The sequence below is a fragment of the Anabrus simplex genome, chromosome 2 (genome assembly GCF_040414725.1).
Source record: "Anabrus simplex isolate iqAnaSimp1 chromosome 2, ASM4041472v1, whole genome shotgun sequence".
NCBI classification, from domain to species: domain Eukaryota; kingdom Metazoa; phylum Arthropoda; class Insecta; order Orthoptera; family Tettigoniidae; genus Anabrus; species Anabrus simplex.
Window position 1 is genome coordinate 310,242,864 of NC_090266.1, and position 17,618 is coordinate 310,260,481.

Genomic DNA, 17,618 nt, shown 5'->3' on the forward strand with positions numbered 1-17,618 from the left:
CCCCACTGTCGGCAGTCCTGAAGATAGTTTTTCATGGTTTCCCATTTTTACACCAGGCAAATGCTGGGGCTGTACCTTAATTAAGGCCACGGCCGCTTCCTTCCCATTCCTAGGCTTTTCCTTTTCTATTGTCGCCATAAGACCTACCAGTGTCAGTGCAACGTAAAGCAAATAGTAAAAATAGCTTTCCTTCGATTCTTATAATTGTGTAGGAGGGACAGCTCGCACCCGGTGCATCCCACAACAATATTTTAAACTCTGCGATTTTCTAATTTTCAACGAAGACAGCAGGCTTGTGGGAGCGCACAATGCAAGATCTTTTCGAGCAATAGAAAACTGATCTTCATGACTGTTGACCTAAGATGGCCAATAGTAACACAGAAAATGGTGGTAAATATGAGTTTTGCAAGAGAAGCCTAAGATTCACCGCCATCTAGCTCCATGTGACATCACACACAGCCGACTCCACTCCGACTTGAGCACCCAATGGAGGACAGAGGCTGCAAGTGCACTTGAAGTATTGGGACATGCATTAATGTAGCAATAAAAATAATAATTTGAAATATACATTTCGAAACGGCCTAAAATTGGTGATATGAGACCATCTCCATTTGTCACAGTTACTGGAAGTAATTAGAAATGAATTTTACAATACAGGGCCCATTTATTCTGAAATTTAATACAAATAACACAATTCATTTCAAAGTGAATATTTTTAACTGCAAGATAATTTTGTCAGACATAATACTGACCGAAGAAATATAACATTAAATAATTTTATTCAAAATATCATTATGTAAAGTGTATGTCTCTAGTCAGAATCAATAATAAACTAAACCTCAGTATTATTCTCTCTGTGAATAAAACATAATTTAGTCACAGTTACAAGAACATAATCACCATTGTTGTTTCTTCAACCATTAGTCTACACTGAACCAGTAATAAGTTTACAATGAAATATTGTACAAAGATAATAAACAATGACTTTACTCATGACAGGATAGTTTATCTCCCCAGACTTATTATACAGAACTATTGTGAAAACTGTGTCTTTAGTCCCTCTCCTTCACAACCTGAACATTGCTATTCTCACTTCGAATAAGGAATGTATTCTCTGTTATAAAAATATTTATCACTGTTTCTATTTATATCTCCATGATAACCAATATACATTACCAACAATACGCCTACAGTTCAATGTAAACTCAAACATTAAACTAAAATGAAGATTTTGTAAATACTCTGGTTTCAGCACTAGTTCTGAATTAAAATGTATATAAATACTGTAACAGGTATAACAGAAGCAAACACTTCCTTTAATACATCATTCTATACTTCATCTTCTTTAATCTTGCTAGCATTATGCTATCCCATACTTCCTTTTAATTCTAGGAATGGAACATTGAAGAATGTTTTTATTTTGAAGTGGTAATTTAGAGTGAGAAGTTATCACACTTTCCAGTTCTTTCGTCCTTCTACAAGCACATCATGTATCATGTTTCTTGTAATGTGTTGATATTTCCACACAAACACGACGTATCAATCACGACTCTTTGCTTCATCTCTTACTGCTTTCTGCATGGACTTAATTTCTGACACATTAAGACCATAATAATTCCCATGAATTTCATAACTACAGCATCATCTTTCTTTGTCCCATTTGTTGATCACTTCCTGTATGACTGACACTGAGTACAGATGAGTGACAATATGTAGTGTCTGTTGTTGTGTGCAGACTGCTTTCATAATCCAAGTTCAGCTTGCCAAACCCTAAGTCTGTAAACATTAGTTCTCTATAAATGGCACACACACGCTTGCAAGAAACTCTGAATATCTCAGGGCTCTAAAATCTATAGCGTACGACACGCTGGACCACTGAAGCTCCGTCCTTTGTTGCTGGAATACCTGTGCTGCTTGGGAATTTCACACTGTGCTTGTGTTAGCCTCTTCACTGCATACCTGAAGAAATGTTATGGCCTTGGTCTTGGGTGACTCGGAATGTCACTATTGTAGGCATATGCTTTCACTACTGAATTCTGTATGCAATACTTTCTGAACGAGTCCAGTAGTTGTTTATCTATTAAAACTCTGAGCATTCCTAACAAAGTAAAGGCAGAATTGTTAACCGAGAATTTTATTCTGGCTCTCAACACTGCTATTCGTATTGACAAGTCTGTTTTTACTGAAACACAATAACTAGTGGTGTGATATCTGCATGGACTTAATTTTTGACACATTAAGACCTTAATAATTCCCATGAATTTCATAACTACAACATCGTCTTTCTTTGTCCCATTTGTTGATCACTTCCTGTTAGATTGTCACCGAGTACAGATGAGAGACAGTAAGTAGTTTCTGTTGTCGTGTGCAGGCTGGTTGTATAATCCAAGTTCAGCTTGCCGAATCCAAAGTCTGTAAACATTATTGCTCAATATAAATGGTACACACATGCTTGCAAGGAACTCTGAATATCATGGGGCTATGTCCTGCTCACACTACTTATAATATTTAGGCCCATGAGAATACTCAAAATAATTAGTCTTCTCCACAGACACGAGAGAGCCTGAGAAATCAATCAACAGTGTGTAATGGTTGTGTTTTGGCTTCCTTGAAAAGCATATATTTTTATCTCTAAGAGAAAATTTAAATTTTAAAATAAAATGCTGTCTATAGGAACACTTATATACTACTGCAGAAGTGATAGCAGTAGCAGGCAGAAACGGGAAGATAACATTCAGTTAGTCAGGAGATCTTGACTGTACAGTACAGTGGTGATGGTGTGCATAAGAGTGCACTCGGCTACGGACGGGAGAGCTTGGCCATATGGTGGTGCTCGAGGACTGGGAATCTTAGGCTTCCCAGTTCTACAGTGCCCCAGTTTTAATTACACTACATGAATACTTATAGAGGTCAGGGGTCGAGCAGAAGCCTTGGCCCCAGGAGGATCGTAGACGTGTTTATATAGGATAGTTTCGCATGCACTGCATTCCTGACTACACAATCCTTACTGAAGCCTTGCAACCGGAAATTGCTCGCACATTCTCGCATAAAAAGTTGCCGCTATTCTATGCTAGAGTTTTGAGCTGTCTGTTTAGACTCAACAAAACTTTTGCGCATATTTTTTTTACAATTGATCAATATGAGAAAACTGTGGTCGAGGACAATTATTATTTTGATGATCGATGCGATAAAATAATAATTCGAAGAACAACAGGTGCATAAAAATAAAACATAACCTTATGTGGAACACTTCTGGGACAGAATAAATTGTACGATGAATACTGGAAAGTGACAGTTCCGGGAACGATGCATCAAGGTTCTATTGTATGAGGGGCGTACTATATTGTTTTTCACTTTATTTTTTGTATGTCCGGGTATGGTTCACATTCCACTTTTGGAGGGGGTGACATGTAACTAGTATCTTGTTCCACTGTTTGGTCGCGGCACAGGCACAGGAGCCAATGAATGCACTCGTCTTAGCCATTTCATAACAACACTGTCAGCGTACGAGCAGACAACATGGAAAGCAACCATCAGAGACAGCGCTATATGACTTGGTTCCTATGGAAAGGAGGCGTGACCACTGCAGAAAATCATCAGCGCTTGGTGGCAGTCTGTGGAGAACATGCGCCGTCACGGAAAACAGTTTACAACTGGGTGGAAGATTGGAAAACAGGGCGCACATCGGTGGACAAGGGAACAAGTTCTGGAAGGAATGTGACAGTGTCAACACCAGCCAACATTGCCTGGGTCAAACAGGCCATCCAAGGAAACAAATGCATCACATTTACGGAAATGGAGGCAGCCACGGGAATTAGCCAAAACACCCTGCACTGGATCGAGCAGGGCCACTTACAGCTGGGGAAAGTGCCATCCACGTGGGTGCCTAGACTCTTGTCCGCAGATGAAAAGCAGAGGCGTGTGGACATGTGCAGAGAACTTTTGCAATGCCATGATCAAGATCCAGCCAACTTCATGGCTAGCTTGTGACTGGTGATGAGATATGGTTCCATTACCATGAGCCACAAACGAACAACCGATGCAATGGAAGCATAGGGGCAGTACACTGCCAAAGAAATGTTGAACAGTGCCATCAGTTGGCAAGCGAATGGCGACAATGTTCTGGGACACAAAGGGCATCATCCTCATTGACTGGCTGGAATTTGGGGCCACGATTAACACTGCAGCATATGTGACAACCCTTAAGCACTTACGTCATGCCATTCAAACTAAGTGGCTAGGAAAATGGGTTAGAGGTGTGCTTCTGCAACATGACAATGCCCGGCCCCACATTAGCTGAGAGACCACCGCTGCCGTTGATCAAATGTGACTCACGGTGCTGGCACACCCACCATACTCTCCCGACTTGGCACCAGTGATTATCACTTGTTCGGGAATATGAAGGAACCTCTGCATGGTCACCGTTTTGCAGATTCTGCAGAACTGGACACAGCTGTCAAGGCATGGCTATGCAGCACTCCAAAAGAATGGTTTCAGGATGATCTGGAGAGACTGACACATTGATGGCAAAAGTGCATACAGTTACAAGGAGATTATGTTGAGAAGGTGGACGTAACAACTGATGTGTAATGTACTTCATTTGGGTAGAAAATAAAAGTGTAAAACAATGTAGTACACCCTTCGTATTTATATGTTGGTGATAAATTATTAATTTTGTTTGATTTTAAGATGTTTGTTTTAGCTATTAACTTTGTTTAAATTATTCAGCTGAAGAAGACCCAATTACGGTAGAAACATTTACTGATTGTGAATGTCAGATATTGTACTGTACAAGTGGATGAGTTTTTGCGATTTCTTTTTTTGTAAGAAATTTTACCAAACTATATTGCAAGTCAATACGGGTCAAGCCATGAAGTTTATCCACATGTAAGGTAAAAAGAATTTCTGAATTTTACAGCATGTATCTGTCACTTGTTCAGTCCAGTTTAGAATCACAGTCATTTATAACACAAGTTTCTTAAGGGTTGACACGAATGTTAAACTTTGAAGTGATGAGTTTTCCAGTCTATTGAAACTAATGCAAGTATTACCTGAAAAAGAAAGCGTTATAAGTTGAAACAGTAAAGAAAATGGCTTCCATTTTAACAACAACAAAATTAAACTTGCACCTTTAGCTCTGTCCAAATCAACGCCACGTATTGTTGAAGTGGTGTTGGTTGAAGATGGCGACGAAAGTCGTTCTCTTGCACCTAAGCAAGTGTAACCTCCAAGTAATTCATGGTCGAAGAGTGTCACCAGAAAACGATCTTTAATAACCCACTGGTTCAAAACATAAGGGTTCAACTAACAGTTCAAAAGTAGACATTTATATTATTATTATTATTATTATTATTATTATTTACTTTCCTTAAAACTGCACATGTAAAATCTAGGAGTAGTAGATGGAGAAAGGGCAAGCCCTGCATGTATGTTCACATAAAGTGAACTGAATATTTATTTATCATCCCTGGAAAGTCAAAGTATCGTAAGCAACATTTCTGTCAAAATTGAGGTTAGGAAGTTTATTCATCAACCAGACTCCACTGTACATGCTGGCAAAGTATCGTAAGCGTCAAATGAATTTACAGGTTAAAAACAACGTTAAAAATATATATTGTAACCATCAGTAACATAAAGAACACTAGGTTATCGTAGGTACCAGTCATTAAACCTTAAGCGCCAAAATTAGAATCTTGTAATTTGTGCACAGATTATCATAAGCAACAAGTATTCATTATGGAGGGAACATGAGATGCATAAGTTTCATTGTTCGCGACTGCTGTCGGTCGTTGCTGTAGTACACATTTTATAACTGCAGCAAATCAATTTGGCACTTGAAACATAAGGCAAAGCCTGCTGACAGACCTATCACATGTTGATTGACAGCTAGTACACTAGTAGAATGTTGAAGAGGAGCGGGAAGAGAAGAGAAGGGGCTGCTTCTTGCGACAGACTTGACTGAGCAAGTACGATCAGTAGCTAAACAAATCGGCTCATTGTCAGTACATATTCCTACCATTCGTGCACAAAGTGAATTATGCCGCTGAAAATTCTAAACTAAAGTTTGCGACAACAAGAGGACAAATATGAGAGATTGTTCAGTGTTCGTAGTTTTAAGAATAATGAAGCTGAGGACAAGAATAAAACACAAGAACAATATATAAGGGAGTTGTTGAAAGTACAACAAAAAATAGCAGATGCAACAAACATGTTGTAGAGGATGGTCAAGAGAATTTTAACCGAGCGAGTTGGAAATGCAGTTATACTCACGAAGCTGTGAGCTTACATTCAGGAGGTAGTGAGTTCGAATCCCACCGTCGGCAACCCTGAAGATGATTTTCCATGGTTTCCCATTTTTACACCAGGCAAATGCTGGTGCTGTAACTTATCAATCAATCAATCAATCAATCAATCAATCAATCAATCAATCAATCAATCAATCAATCAATCACTACTAATCTGAATTTAGGACAGTCACCCATGTGGCAGATTCCCTATCTGTGGTTTCCCTGGCCTTTTCTTAAATGATTGCAAAGAAATTGGAAAATTTATTGAACATCTCCCTTGGTAAGTTATTCTGATCCATAACTCCCCTTGCCCCAATTTGACCTCTTGAATTACAACTTTATCTTCATATTGTGATCTTTCCTACTTTCAAAGACCGCACTCAAACTTATTCGTCTACTAACGTCCTTTCACGCCATCTCTCCACTGAGAGCTCAGAACACTGTTTAGTCAAACGGCTCGTCTCCTTTCTCCCAAGTTGTCCCAGCCCAAACTTTGTAACATTTTTGTAATGCTATTCTTTTGTCGGAAATCACCCAGAACAAATCGAGCTGCTTTTCACTGGATTTTTTCCAGCCTTTGAATCAATCCTGGCGAGGGTCCCATACACTGGAAACATACTCCAGTTTGGGTTTTACCAGAAACTTATATAACCTCTCCTTTACATCCTCACTACAACCCCTAAATACCCTCATAACCATGTGCAGAGATCTGTACCCTTTATTTACTATCATATTTATGTGATTACCCAAATGAAGATCTTTCCTTATATTAACATCTAGGTACTTACAATGATCCCCAAAAGGAACTTTCACCCCTTGAACGCAGTAATTAAAACTGAGAGGAATTTTCCCTTTTGTAAAACTCACAACCTAACTTTTAACCCCGTTTATCATCATAACCATTGCTTACTGTCCATCTCACAACATTATCAAGGTCATTTTGCAGTTTCTCACAATCTTGTAACTTATTTATTACTCTATACAGAATAACATTATCCGCAAAAAGCCTTATCTCCGATTCCACTTCTTTATTCAAATCATTTATATATATATAAAAACATGCAGGTCCAATAATACTGCCTTGGCATTAATTAAGGCCACAGCTGCTACCTTCCCAATCCTAGCCCTTTCCCATCCCTCCATTGCCAAAAACCTTCAACGCACAATATATGAATTTTACATTCTTCAGAAAACACTCCAATATCTAAATTGTGACCTGTGTCAGGAGAGAGGATTGGTTTCCAAGGAGGCTGTATCAGTTTGTGAAGTATCGTAAAAGAGTTAGGTTTTAACTGGAAGATGATTAGAAATAATAGAAGGGTTTTAATCGAGGTCGCCTATATGGCGAAAAACCTACACCAGGCCTCTCTGGAGGCCATATGCCATGACATGACAGTAGTTATCTTGTGAATAAATTTGTGAGCGAGTTGCTGTGGAATCCAAGTACTTCCAACGACTGATGGGTGATATCCAACAAGGAGATTAGCAGGCGACACAACACAAGTATCTAAACGTTACTTACGACTCCAAACACATTGATCTATTACCATAAACAGATGAGGAGTACTGATAAAAATGTTCCTTTCTAAATATTGTACTGCATTCAGTGCAATTTCCACTTTCCCTTATTGTAGTGTAGTAAGTCAATTTTCCTATTGTTTTTTATCTACATTTCTTAATACAATCTTTTAAGAAAATCTCTTATTATTCTCATGCCTTACATTCCATCAAACCAATCCCTCCAAAATATAGTAAGCACTACAAAAGCTATCGTAAGAAGACCACTTTGTTAAACAATGCACTCTGTAACGATCAACAATCATAACTTTAAAATAAGTTCCTTTTCACTACAATTGAACAAATACATAACCTAATACAACAATAAGGTGAAATATTCATTTCTAGAGTAGAAGAAAAACTGAAACTGCCTAAATTCTAAGTATTCGACTCGCTAATCATTTTTATCATCTCCTGTAAAATTCATATTCTGTCGCTTACGATACTTTGCTTTTCCAGGGGTGATATTTATAGACAATTTTAAAATTACAAACTGTATTTACACTCCAAACACTGTATTCTTAGAATAATAATTAGCTTGATTTATGCCATAAATATTAAGAGTAAGAAGACCTTGTCATTAATACCCTCACTCATATCCTGGTATACACACTCTTAGGTCATACCCATTCAAAACCACTCCCACACCTACACGCATACACATTTGCCCACATTAAACTCTACTTGCACACATCATTCTTGAAATTCTAAATTTTTAATTCTTTTTTTTTTTTTCTTCTATTTGCTTTACGTCATACCGACACAGATAGGTCTTATGGCGATGATGGGACAGGAAAGACCTAGGAATGGGAAGGAAGCGGCTGTGGCCTTAATTAAGGTACAGCCCCAGCATTTGCCTGGTGTGAAAATGTGAAACCACGGAAATCCATCTTCAGGGCTACCGACAGTGGGCTTCGAACCCACTATCTCCCGGATGTGAGATCACAGCTGCGCGTCCCTATTCGCACGGACAACTCGCCCGGTATTCTAATTTAAACAAGTTATATACTTCACATATGGGTTTCTATTTACATATACATTTTCTTTACTGCACACACAAGCATCCGTGTCTTAGGTGTAGTACAGACACACATCAAGATCGACGCATTGTGCAAGCAGTGGTGGCCGACCGAAGATCATCCAGGAACGAAAGAGGAAGAGGAAGCAGCTTTACTTCGGATGGTAGAAGGTTCCAAAGATGAACAGACTGCATAAAATCCATTCAAATATGAGGTGGTTCTGGCAAATGATGGAGGGAACAAGAATAACTCCTTGGCCTCTCTTAACAGAGCAGTAATTAAGCTGCAGGCTATGGAAAGGGGAAAGATGAGTGTTGTTGGTCAAGGATTTCTTAAGGAAGGAAGGTTACGTCTATTTGTTTACATAACTAGTTCACTGGTGGCAACGACCTGCCTGTGTTTGTTTATTATACGTTCTGTTCGGCACTGAACACCTTCAAGTTTTCTCATATTAATATTTTACAGCCCGCCTCCGTAGCGTAACGGTTAGTGTTATTAGCAGCCGTCCTCCGAGATCCGGGGTCGATTCCTGGTACTGCCAGAAATTTAAGAATGGCACGAGGGCTAGTATGCGGATTCAAGTGGTACATGCAGCTCACCTCTATTGGGGGGTGTGCCTGAAATGAGCTGCACCACCTCAGGATGAGGACATGAGTTTACTTTTTTAATATTTTATAACTTCAATTATATTTCTGTGAGGAATAAACTTACGTAAAACTCTGTTAAGAAGTTCCTGCATAGTAAGTTTTCCCACCTAAGATGTGTGATATTCTCGGTCCCTTGACCAGTTGCATTAAAATATACATAAATACTTCCTGTTTAAAGTGTTCAAGTATAAAAAGTTTTGCTGGTTAAACAGTTCACATTTTAAAACCCCTTGCGATATAAAAAATTCATGCAATGCAGCTCATGGTTAGAACTCCTATCTTCGCGCAAGTTGCACTCTGTGTTCAACCGTTCGCATGCTTGCGACAGGTCTCTGACATCACTTAGCAAGTCCTTACTTGCCAGGGCCATGCGATGTAACGGTGTGATGACACCAACGCCAGCTCTCTTTTTCTCTCTCATACACAGACGTCGAGATACCACATTCAATACGATCTTTTGATATCAACTCAAGTCAAAAAATATGTTGATTCTACGATAGTAACACTCTATATTGGCAGTACTGTTCAGACACTGTCAAACCTGGAGATGAAGAAAGAGAAGTAACAAATTAACAATCAATGAAACCTTCATAATTCGCATTACATGTGGATGTATTATGCACCAAAACTGCAATATCAAATAAGTACGAGGGCTGGTCAACAAAGACCAAGACTTTTTTTTCACAGATGTTTATTACTCTATTTCAATGTTTACATGATCTTTTGCAAAGCAGTCCCCTCCTACTTCAATGCACTTTATATAGTATCTCTGTCAGTCCTTGAACACATGCTGCAGACCATTCTTTGTCAGGTCCTTGAGAACCGCCTCACTTTTCTTGAGCACTGCTTCAGAGTTCTCAAATCGAATACCCCTAAGCCTTTAGTGATGGGAATAAAAAAAAAACAGTGTGCAAGATCAGGGCTATAAGGTGGATGGGGTTCAGAGGTAATGTTGAATCGAGCCAGAAACTGCAAGACTTGATTTGCGACGTGAGGTCATGCATTGTCATGGTGAAGTCGCCACCCAGTCCGAGAAAGCTCTGGTCGTTTCTTTGCAATGTGCTTCCTTAGTGTAGCCGATACTGACGTGTAGTATGCTGCTGTAACAGTGTACACACAGCTGTAACATACCATTGTCCAGTATGCGAAATGCACGTAGATCTACACAACAGAGCATTACTACCAAACTACCGATACGAGGGTGCTGCCGCCTACGAACATTATATACAGAAACCCGCTCTTCTAAAATATTTATGTTACAGATACAAAACTATCACGGAAGCTACAGGGAAAAAATCAGTCTCAGTCTTTGTTGATCAGCCTACGTATATCAGAAATAACATGCATAAGGGTAAAATGTGTGTTCAAATTTTTACTTACTTTCCATAATTCTGGCACAAATTTCAGAACCAATACCACACTGGGGCCAACCTTGTTCCACTGTGATGAGATGATTCGTCTTCATGACAGACTTTGTTATCGTCTCCTCATCTAATGGACGCAATGTTCTGAGATTTATAACCTCAGCCTCAATACCTTCTCCAGCAAGCAGCTTTGCAGCATCCAAAGACAGTTCAACTGCCCTTGAGTGGGCAACAAGTGTTATATGATCACCTAAAACATGATAATGCACATCACATCAGTATCAAATACTGTCATAGCACATCATGAGAAATCAGCCAAGTTCCCAAGATTAATCCCTATTAAGAAAATAGATAAAGCACATTAAACACGCAACCTTAATGGAAACATGGGGTAAAAAAATCATAAAATTCTGTAACTATTTCCTGTTTTCCAAACAATGTAACATAATACTGTCTTAATAAAAAATAAAGTTTCATATACAATAAACATATAGACTAACTCCGCCATTGTCCGGTCCCAAGTCCGGAATGAGAAAGGAGGAGGGTTTGCTGGTCTGGCACCCAGCTGTAAAATTGCCAACGCCGAGTGTTGGGCGGCGGGAAATAACCTGACTCCCTAAGGGGGCCAACGGCTTCGGGCGAATGAGCCCCTTTGGGTGGGGTGATGGTCCCCACAGTGGAGGAAATGCCACTGGAATCCATTATGCAGCGTCTGTTCTCCAGGTTAGGGGCGGCTGCACAAGGCGTCTGTACTCCAGAGGAGCGGCCTCATTATCACCTCACTGGATCACATCCAGAGTTGTAATTCGGGACCTAGTCCCACACAGGTGACACCTTGACAGTCAACCATGGAAGGTCTTTTAAGGAATACTCCACCGGCTGAACCAAGAGTTCAGAGAAGGCAGCATTCGGATACGGTGGGCTGCCACCTGAAAGATACCGTGAAGTCGGAGGCACGGAAATACCCCAGTACTACATACACGAATGAGACAAAATCAAGAATCAAACCAAAGCAGATAACATACTTCTCTACACACAACATAAACTCACTCATGCAAACCGGTAAACTAAAAGTGATCACCGACATAATGGACCAACACAAAATTCTTATCATGGGATTACAGGAAATTAGAAACACTGACCAGGATGCCTTGGAATCTCAAGGGTACAGACTTTATAAAGGTATACCCGGGAAGAGAGTGATGAAGAATGTCCCACAATTTGGAACAGGATTTTTGGTCAGCCTTAAAATAATAAACTCAGTTCAAGAATTCAGATCGCAGTCTCCACGACTCTCAACGCTCACCTTAAAGGCATCTAATAAAATCTATACTATAATAAATGCCCATGCTCCCACTAATGATAAAAACAACTCCTCAAAAGACCAGGAGGAAACAGGAGAATTTTGGGACCTATTGGACCAGACCATAGATAACATCCCCAAACACCATATAAAATTATTAATAGGCGACTTCAACGCTCAACTAGGCAGAGAAAGAAAATACCGTGACATCATCGGAAAATGGCCAGCACACAAGAAAACAAATAAAAATGGAGAGAGACTAGTTGACCTGTGTAGAAACCATAATTTAATCTCAAAATCTACATGTTTTAAGAGGAAACCTCAAAAACTCAAAACATGGAAACACCCTGACTACACTAAAGGAGAATGGCAACTGGACCACGTCTGCATGGACAAATACCACCACAAAGAGATCTATAACGTCAAAGTCCTCCGAGGAATAGACACAGGTTCAGATCACTACGTAGTTAAAATTAAAATTAAACTCACTCCCCAGAGGAGACAACAAAAGCAAGCCCTTAAAACTAAAAGAAAAATAGATCCTACCCAGCTAATCAACAACAAAAATTACCAGAAAGCAACTGAAAAAATAAAAATCACAGACAAACTTGAAGGCTTAGTACACAACCTTAAACAAATTGCAGAAGACCTAGCTCCAATTAAACCACGTAAAAAACACCAATGGTGGAACAGTGAATGTGATGAAACAGTGGAGAAAAGACATCAGGCATGGCTATTACATCAGTCCCAAAAGACAGAAATATCCTATCAAAAGCTAGTAAAACAGAGAAAAGAAACTACCCAAGTCTTAAGAAGAATAAAAAGACAACATCATAAGGACACCCTGCAGTTAATTGAAGAACAGTTCAGTAAAACTAAATCAAGGGACTACTACGAAACCTTCAGAAAGCAGCTCCAAAAATATGAACCCCCGACCCTACTGATGAAGGATGAAGATGGTAAGCTGGCCCATAACAATAAAGACAATGCAGAAATTCTGGCTAAACATTTCAACAAGCTTTTAAATTGTGAGGAACCTACAGAACTTCTTCATTTGGACACCAACACCCCGATAAAAACATCACCAGAAAACATCAATCCCCCCCACAATAAAGGAAGTCTACCAAGCTCTGAATAAATTAAAAAACTACAAAGCGCCAGGAGAAGATCAGACCTTTGCGGAAATCTGGAAATATGCAGGAACCTCAGCAAAAGTTGCCCTCCATCAACAACTTGTCTCTATCTGGATTAAAGAAGAACTACCAGAACACTGGACAACAGCCCTCATTCATCCTCTGCACAAAAAAGGGGACAAAACCGACCCTAATAACTACAGGGGAATCTCTCTCCTAGACATAACATACAAAATATTTTCAATAATCATCCTTAATAGGATAAGTTTACAACTTGAGAAAGAACTAGGAGAATATCAAGGAGGTTTCAGACCCTGGAGGAGCTGTCCTGATCAGATCATGAGTCTTAAGTTGATAATGGACTATAACAGGAGAAGAAACAGAGATATGGTGATAACATTTGTAGATTTCAAGAAAGCTTATGATTGCATCCATAGAGAATCTCTGTTTAAAATTTTAAGACACCTTGGACTACACCCCAAATTAATAAACATGATAAAATTGACTCTCACCAATACCAAGTCAAAAGTGAAGTTTAGGGGTGAAACATCAGAGACATTTGAAATTAAAACTGGACTACGGCAGGGAGATGGTCTCTCACCACTGTTATTTAACTGTGCTCTAGAAATGGTAATGAGGGAATGGTTTAGAAAATGTCCCCCCAAAATAAAGATTGGCCGAAAAATCAAAACAAATTGCCTGGGTTTTGCTGACGATTTAGCATTACTAGCAGTGGACATAAAAGAAGCAAAAACCCAGATATCAGAACTTCAAAACATTGCAAATAAAATTGGCCTCAAAATATCATTTGAAAAAACAGAAATTATGCCCCAAAAACCAACACAGCTAAAAGAAGTCACCATAAATGGTAATAAAATCAAAATAGTAACTCAGTTTAAATATCTTGGAGAAGTAATAACACATAACTTAAATGAAAAAATCTCAATCCAAGTAAGAACAAATAGATTAGCTAAAGCACAAAAATTAACATGGGATATCTACAAAAAGAAATGTCTATCAATAAATACAAAAATAAAACACTACAACACAGTTATAAAACCGGAAGCTACATATGCAGCAGAAACACTCTTTTACCTGAATAAACAATCAAAGACTGACAGACTTCAGAAAATTGAAAGGAGGATTGGAAGAACCTGTATCAACAAAAAATATCAGAAAGATGGACAGTGGCGGTTAATACCTAACAAAGTCGTGTACAAAGAGCTAGAACCCATTACAGATACTATGCGTAAGAGGAGACTGGGATTCTTTGGACATATCATGAGGATGCAGGACTCGAGACTTTTGAAACAACTAGTACAACACAATCTCGTCTCAAAAAATACCACAACAGGATGTAAATGGATCAGAGAAGTAAGAGAGGATCTGAAGGAAATAGGCCTTACAACAGAAGACACCAAAAATAAGATAAAATTGAATACAAAACTCAAGAATACAAACCTCCGCTTTACCCTTACACAAAACAAACCAACAACACGCACATTTTCAACTGAGGAAAGGGCACGAAGATCGGAGCGTCTGAAGAAGTACTGGGAGGACCGCAAAGCCCGAACAATCCCTTCAAAGAGACCTGAACGACGGACTGACTAAAGTGATCCTATGTGGTCATAAAAGAAGAAGAAGAAGAAGAAGAAGAAGAAGAAACATATAGACTGATAAAAGTGGTATGTCTGACAACAAAAGAAACAACATTTTACACACCTGGTTAAAAATTGTACCAAAATTCTCCCATATGACTAAATATCAGTCACAATAACTCACTGGACTCAACATATATAGGATTTGCATATTGCTGCAAATATTAAAAAACATTACATCTTAAGTACACTGTGGCTTAACTGTCAAGAAATGATTTATAAAGCAGCGTTTACTTTTAACATTAAAAGTACAGGTGACAATAAAACACACTTCTCCATAATACTTCATGAATAGAAAAATGTCACTAATTGAATTACAACTTCAAAACAAGAGTTCCTTCAATCAGATTAGCGAAAAGGCACTTTCTGATCCAACGACAGGATTCAATAACAAGTACGACCTCCATAAATTCTGGCAAAGTGTAAAATCAGATCAATGAGCATTTTTTGAGGCAACTTGATCCATTCCTCAATGGCAACATTTCTGAGGGCCTGAAGGTATATTGCTGACTGCAGATTGTTGAAAATTACTCAGCAAAAAAGAAAAAAAGTTTTCTTCAAAACAACAGCGGTTCACATTGTGTGTTATCTAGTCATGTTCTACTTCGTGAACCATGGGTAATGACTGAGTGACGAAACACAGTAAGTGCTCCTGAAAGTCAGGATACCAGCTGCTATGGAATAGGAGTGGGTATCCCGGACACATTCTGGATCGTAGTAGTCCTTGTGCTCAGGGGGCTAGGACTGTACAATCCACTCATTGTCCCAATCCAGTTACAGGCAAGATTCTCACTGAGACTATGTGTAAGTAAGGTAGCATCCTATTTCACACAAATTCCCAAAGTCAGAATATATTAAGCATGCCCCAGACCACTATGAGTGATAGAGTTCCACTTCCATTTGACAGACCAAGGGTCCCTTTGAAACAACTTTTCAAACATAATGGAATTCAATGCTGTGCAATCAATATTAATGGGGCTTATGGAAGAAAGAAAGAAAGAAAGAATGTAAGTAGAACTGACCAAGTCGGTGAAGACTATGCGTCTGGATGTGTTAGTAGTTAATAACAGTCGGGTAAGGGCAGATAAAGAGAGAAGGAAATTATAAAGCGTTCTTAACAGGTGTTAGGAAGGGAAGGACAGTGTCACGTAGGAGTGTCCGTCAGGAACACTACAGTACGTAACATGGTTTCTGCTAGGCACATAAATGAGCAAATTATATTAACAGGTTTGGTGGTGGAAGGAATTAGGATGAGAATTGTCTCCGTGAAATCACCGAGTGAGGGAGCAGATGAGGATAAAGTAGACAAGTTTTATGGTGTTCTGAGCAACATTGTAGTCACTGTCAACAGCTAGGACAGCATAGTGCTAAAAGGCGATTTCAATGCGAGAATTAGGAATAGAACTGAAGGATGTGAGAAGGTGGGTAGATGTGGGGAAAATATGGAACGACATGTGAATGGGAAGCACTTACTGGACTACTGTGCTGGTATGGGTTTAGGAATTGCAAATTCATTCTTCAAGCATAAGGATATTCACCTCTATACGTAACAGGGTACGAGCAATAGATCCACAAAAGAATATATCACTACAGAAGTTTATAATGTTACCCTTGATGCTTCCATGGCCCGTACTTATAAACATGATATAGGCTTTTTGGGCTCATGCCGTGTCAAGAAAATAAGGTGAAATTCTTTACGTTTCGCAGAGAACTTTGCTCTGTGTCTTCAGAAGAAAATCTCGACAGTTCACGAGAAAGAAATTAAAGTTTGAATTTACACGTTAATAATAGAAGTGGAAGTGGTACGTTCATTTGTCACCAGATGACTCAACGTGAACAGTACAGCGCTAGCATTCAAAGCGGAAGTTAACGGCACCATCAGAATCAGTCTGAGAGGGGGTCACATTACAGGTGTACACACACTATGAAAGCATGACACTGACACAAGCCTGGACACAAGCCTTCTATTACTAACACCTAAATTCAAACATTAATTCTTCGAGGAAGTCTTCCTGTGAACAGTCAAGATTTTCTTCTGAAGACGCAGAGCGAAGTTCTCTGCGAAATTTAAAGAACTTCACCTTATTTTCTTGGCACGGCATAAGCCCAAAAAGCCTATATCATGTCTATAATATATTACTTTGAGAAAATTCTTAGGATATACAATACCATGCAAATTACTTGGAACAAGGTTTTTTTCATTATTTTTGCAATGTTTCATAACAGTGTGCTACACCTTGCTTATTCTTAAATCCTGTGTTTTCTATGCATTCTTTGTACTGTTACTCATTGGCAATTAATCTGCATAACTGCTTTAGATTTAAAGTGTGTTTTCCCTTGTTCAATTAGTAATACCGATGACTTCAACGGATATGGCTCTCAGGAAGCACAGTACGATAGTCAATCAATCAATCAATCAATCAATCAATCAATCAATCAATCAATCAATCAATCACTACTGATCTGCATTTAGGGCAGTCGCTCAGGTGTCAGATTCCCTATCTGTCGTTTTCCTAGACTTTTCTTAAATGATTGCAAAGATATCAGAAATTTATTGAACATCTCCCTTGGTAAGTTATTCCAATCCCTAACACCCCTTCCTATAAATGCATATTTGCCCCAATTTGTCTTGAATTCCAACTTTATCTTC

The 17,618-nt window shown here is 39.0% G+C and overlaps 1 protein-coding gene across 2 annotated transcripts in view; it reads right to left on the reverse strand.

Moving 5' to 3' along the window:
* The window catches only part of LOC136864080 (pyruvate dehydrogenase E1 component subunit beta, mitochondrial), a 198,664-nt gene that overhangs the window by 9,772 nt on the left and 171,274 nt on the right, over positions 1-17,618 (reverse strand). For both annotated transcript variants that reach the window (XM_067140624.2, XM_067140623.2), the window contains one exon: positions 10,891-11,124. In XM_067140624.2, the coding sequence (XP_066996725.1) occupies positions 10,891-11,124 (234 nt within the window). The remainder of the gene's footprint in view (positions 1-10,890; positions 11,125-17,618) is intronic.